Here is a 6,000-nt window from a genome sequence, read left to right as displayed (position 1 = left end):
TGTATATATACAGAAATATAATCAAGATGAAGATACCTGGTGTATCATTTCAAGCATTAAGCTAAATGTCACTCTGTTTGACTGACCATCAGATGATGGTTTGGTATTGGGAGTCATGTCACTTTTTAACCCCAACCGTTGTTTTGCCTTTCTGCCAGGATTCACATTTAGCAGCTTCTAAACTCGAGTGGTAAACGTAAATTTTTCTGTTACATGTTTTCCAACTGTAAACAAAATCACCAACAACAAAAATTAGATGCTAAAGAACCAGTTTTAACTCAGTATTCATATACACCATGCATAAGTGTATAACACATATCATGCAGGCTCGGAAATTGAAAAGATGATTATGTTTCAACTCCTAGACATGAAACCATCTGACAAAGTCTAACCAACCTTTCATGTTGCCCAAAACTCGGTCTCTGACAACGGTTATGAGGTCAATGCATAGAAATTTACTAGCTAAATAAATAGTGGTGCTATAATCTCAAATAAACCACCAACAAAAGAGAGTGAAACAAATATTGATAATGAATGTTAAGAGACAAGAAAGGTACTTTAAAATGCAAACTTCAACTTATTGACTGGTAAAAGCAATTACTTCAGACCAATAAACCCTAACCACTCATAACTTGAATAACATGTAGCATTATGAACAAAGCTGCAAAGGCAAAAACTCTGACTGAAATTCCTGTCACTATCTTGGATATGGAACATCAACAATACCCAGATATTATTACAAAAAAGCTCTGGGGCAGAAACAAGGAACTATTAAACAATGGAGCAAACTAGTACATGAAAACTTCTTGTGTTCTTGAAAGCATATGAGAATGCAAACATAAATCAACTACTCAAGAACAGCTATATCCATATGAATAAATACATGATAATAAAACAGAAGTCAAAAAATCATAAATATAGTAGAGGTTTAATACATTAATTAAATTCAATAATCAAAACTCCCTAACAAACTCAAAACTGATCTCTTCCAATTCGAATTTATCAAAACAAAAGAACTCAAAACCTTTCAGCCAGTCTTGCCGTTACAGATCTGAGTTTAGAATACACCTTGCCAGCAGGGGAACCCAAGATAAGGCTGCACAAGGAATCTCTGGCAATCTTGATATTAGCAAACGATCCCAAAATGTGAATCTTTGTGTCTGCAATAACAATTCTGGTCTTGGTAGAATTCTCAATCGCAAACTTGGTTTTCCCTCCTTTTCCCGAGAGCCTTCCAATGGCTCGCGAAAGATGCTCTCCCCTGAGGGTCTTCACATCCTTGATCTCGAAAGAGTCAACATACAGTTCATCCATTCTCAGCAAGGCAACCGCATCCACCACATCAAAACCAAGCATGAATGCATGTACAAAATCAGCACATTTTTGGAGGTGACTGATATCGGGAGTGTCCCGTCTGGTCATCATTTCAACATTTCGGGTCTTGACATTCATCCGAATGTCGATGTTCATGTTATCGTATATGGGAGTGTATATATCCATCCATGCTTTCTTTAGTGGCGTATACCTATGTTTCGGAACAGAAACTTTACGAAACTGAACTTGCCCATCAGATATCTCATGAGCTGTCAAAGGCTTAAAGTTAGGCTTGACTATAACTTTGACTTCTTTACTAGGACCAGCCTCTTCAACTTCCATAGAAATGGATTGCATCTTCTTCTTGTATCTAAAAAGCAACAAGACACTTTATTACCATCTAAAAGATATGTAGGGTTGTGTTGAAACTAAAGAAAACCGGACAAACAAGCTATGATTTAAAACTTAACACAATGTATTTATAGTTGCCCACCACCACCACCATTGCTGGGAATTGTAGTACGGTACAACGGTTGCGCCATTTAGGGGGGCTTCCCCCCTTCGCGGTAGTCTACCTCGAGCCTCGAGGCATTTATAAAAGGGTTGGAAGCCGGACGCATAAATTTAAGTTTTCAAATTAACATTTCACTATATATGCAATCAAAATTTCTATACTTGTACATAAATCCTATTGTTGAATAGTCGAATGTATATAATATTTTTAATGGATTGGGAAATCTGAATTGTTCCGATAGATACTAATATCATATAATAAATAAATTAGGGGATAAAGCACTAGTTATCAATTTATCATCTACAACCCATGAAAATACAAAGAGAATTAAAGTATAAAGATGGCATGGAATTTCAAGTGTAAGCGAAGGCACAAGATTAGAAGAAGAAAAATATATACTATTATCATTATTATTATTATTATTATTATTATTATTATTATTCCATTCCAGTGATATACAATTTAATTTATAACTAAAATAAATATGAAAAGAGCGATTACTTACCAGAGATATAAACGAACAAGAAGAAGAAGGATGTAGTTGGTGCTTTATGTGTGACTTTGGGCGCGGCAGAAGGAAGTGAAGAATAGGGTTTTGATAAAAAAAAAATGGATCTTGTTATTTACCGATATACCCATTCAATTTCCCCCCTCTAAATTAAATAATCTATATGTATACTTCTATCTTAAGACTGAACAGAGTGTGCGAACCCCACATCGTCCCTCGCCCAAAATCGCCCTAAGTCGTCCAGAACACCGGCCCTGAGGGGCGAACCGGGGGTTCGCTGCTTCTCCTTTGACCGGGCCACAATTCCACACATCTCTCCCACTCTTCTAGGCACACAACGGCTTTTTTTCTTTTTCTGTACACTTCCTATATATATCAAACATCCTTCCATTTTATATATATATATGGTGAAAAGTCATTTTGAGAATTTTTTTTTTTTGCAAGAACTTTTGAAAAATTTTCAAATCAAGCCCAACCGATGATTATTCTTTATATGAAAATTGTTTTTTGATTGTTTTCTGAATAACTTATGTGTAATTTTGAAGTTTATATATATAGGGAAAAGGAAATATAAGGTTAAATTGATGCACAAAGATTCACGAAGCAACTCATGCACAATAATTTTCATGATGCACGGTGATTTTCATTAAAAAGAAGCTTATTAATTTATTTGTTTTACTTTAATACTTGTTTTATTTTACCTAAAACTTATATATATATATATAGTAAAAGATAAAATGAGAACTAAAAAATTGTCGATAACTGCGAGAACTAACTTTTAATTAAAAGGCATAAGGATAGAATGGTCAATTTATAAATGCAATTACATTAATTATCAAATAAATAATAACCCCCTAAATCGTTGCCCCAACCCTTGAATCACTCAAATTATCAACAAATGACTGTTATTAAAAAACTATCCCTTTTTATTTCCATGAAGATGAAGTCCACGATAGAACAAACATGATTTACTTTCATAATTATCATATTAAATTTAAAAATTAATTTATACAAATATTAATTCTAACACTTTTTTCTTGATAATTAGGCTAAAAGTTATACATAAAAATTAATTAATAAATTTCATCTAGTTAATCTTTATACAGTGGCTTTACATTTCTAAATCTACCTATTTACTTAAACAGGTTGGAATTAAACATCAACATGTAAACTAATTATCCTATATAGAGTAAATAAAAATGTATCATATACCACAATTCTACCTATCAGTTAATTAGTTCATAGTGATCATACTTATTGATGTTTTCAGTTGCTTACAAGTATAATTCAAAAAAATAAGATCCCATTAGAATGTACACATTTTTATATCCCATTACCAATTATGATAACTACAAACACATGTGCCCAGCACAAAACATAAACATGTATGCGAATAGTTTTACTACAGAAAACATGTGTACCCATTGCTATAATCATAATGAATTAAGAGATGTCCTAATTTCGAGTGTAGGGTGATTTTTCTTCGCTGCTTCCTTTTTTGATGCTTTTGTCTTCCCTGCCTCCTCTTGAACTTGTTCCATCAAACTATTATTGATATCGCTAACAAACGTTTTAGGCCTTTGTGACTTTGAGACCTCCCGCAACTTGTTTCCTTTTACTTTCCCTTCTCATATTTTCATCATTGATCTGCTTTCTTTCCTTTTAAGCTCGTTGCCTCTTTTTTGTTTGATTGATTGGCCTTCTTCCCGTTTAATTCCTTCATTAATATCTTCACCCAGCCGTAATTCTCATGTACCTGATCACATTGCCACACATATCAAGGGTTAAAAAATTCTCAAATATCCTGGTTAAAATGTGGCCATATGCATATGCAACATACCAAAGACAAACATAAAATGTGTCCATATGTATATACAACATACCAAAGGCAAACATGTGCTGGACATCATAATTTTTCAGGAATACATGTTATCACTTTACCTGAACACATATTTTATAATTTTTACTTGAACATGTGACCAGATTTATTAGGGTAAAAAAATAAAATTAAAAAAACCATATAACACATGTATCATTTCTCATAAACACATACCTGAACACATATTCTATACATTATACTAGAACATGTGACCAAATTTATTAGGTTAAAAAAATAAAGAAAACCGAAAAAAAATAATAATACTCAGAACACATGTTATCACTTTACATTCACATACCCGGACACATACTTTATAAATTTACTTAAATATGTGACTAGATTTATAAGGATACTAAAAAAAAACCTAATTCATAGATAGTTTATTGGATGTACCTTCGGACTGTCACCACCAACGAAAGATACAAGAACCCAATAAAAACCTAATAGAAATATAACACATATACGCCACCAATAAAAAAGAAAAAAAAAACAAGAATTAGGATTAAAACTAAGAGATGGCAATATCGACCCACTTACTTAGTAATAGGTCAACTTGGCTAATTTTTACATCTAATTATTAAGATAGTATTAGTTTCCATATTAGTTAGTTTACAAATTATTAGTTTCCATGTATTAGGTGAATAGACTCTATAAATACAACCTCTTGTAACCCTCATTAATCACAAATCAAATACAATAACCTATAAGTTTTTTCATGGTATCAGAGCCATAATCCGACCACCAAAAATTCCGGCCACAATTCCGGTCACCAAAACCCTAAATTTATATACAATTTGTCCTTCTTTAATTTTCCTCTTTAATCGTCGAATTAGATAACACCTCCACCACCATTAGCTTCGGAATAACAATCCGATAAACCCTACAAAATTTCTCAGCCGTCGGACTACCCACGCGCCTCCACGCGCCGCCACCATACCCGCCGGAATTTTCATTAATTCAGCAATTACTCCCAAATTCCGGCGACGATTCGTCCCTCACCGCCACCACTACTGTTATCCTTGAAGAATTCCGGTCAAAACCCACCAATTTGATTTTACATTCACCGCCGTTGACTGCCGTCGCCGGAACCCTATTTTTTCCGAAATTTTTTTTTTTCCAGAATTCAAACCTTTTTTTTTTAAAAAAAAAACATTACAAAAATCCCATGGCAATGCTTGCTTCCATTACTCAACAAGAGAAAACAACTCACAATTCTCACAAGTTTGCTTTCAAATGATCACCAACGAATTATGGATAATGGAAATCCATGCTTGATGCTTTCTTCACCACACATGGTCTTTTTGGGTACATAAATGGCACAATTCCATGTCCGTCTCCAACAATACAAGAAAAAGACAATGACAAAGACAAAGATGTTGCTTCCACTTCACAACCAAACCCGAATCATCCGATTTGGTTATCTAATGATGCCCATATACGCATGCTCATTATGTCTACTGTGTCTGAAGCATCATTCCAACATGTACAAGGAAATACTTCACGTGAACTATGGTTATCCCTTGCTCGCGCATATGCCCCACAAACCTCGTCTCGGGAATATACCCTTAAATCTCAACTTCTTCGACTTCAGATAAAGGAAGGTGAATCAACGTCTAATTATCTTACTCGAGCACAAGAGTATGCTGATGCCCTTGCAAATATTGGCGAACCAGTGAAAGACAAAGATCTTGTGATGCATGTTATTACAGGTCTTCCTGATGATTACAACAACTTGAAATCAACAATACTTGGTCGGCCAACCCCCTTGGCATTCTCCGAACTGCA

General features: G+C 34.2%; 1 protein-coding gene across 1 annotated transcript; it reads right to left on the bottom strand.

Annotated features, from left to right (window-relative positions):
* Positions 1 to 866: 866 nt before the first annotated feature.
* Positions 867 to 2,440, bottom strand: LOC122582926 (RNA-binding protein PNO1-like). The gene is made up of 2 exons (XM_043755360.1): positions 2,334 to 2,440; positions 867 to 1,684 (listed from the first exon to the last, which is right to left on the bottom strand). The coding sequence occupies exon 2, from the start codon at positions 1,669 to 1,671 to the stop codon at positions 1,018 to 1,020; it is 654 nt and encodes a 217-aa protein (XP_043611295.1). The 5' UTR covers positions 1,672 to 1,684; positions 2,334 to 2,440; the 3' UTR covers positions 867 to 1,017.
* Between the last annotated feature and the right edge of the window lie 3,560 nt (positions 2,441 to 6,000).

The sequence above is a fragment of the Erigeron canadensis genome, chromosome 1, assembly GCF_010389155.1.
Source record: "Erigeron canadensis isolate Cc75 chromosome 1, C_canadensis_v1, whole genome shotgun sequence".
In the NCBI taxonomy this organism is placed as follows: Eukaryota; Viridiplantae; Streptophyta; class Magnoliopsida; order Asterales; family Asteraceae; genus Erigeron; species Erigeron canadensis.
This window is presented reverse-complemented; position numbering and strand designations above follow the sequence as displayed.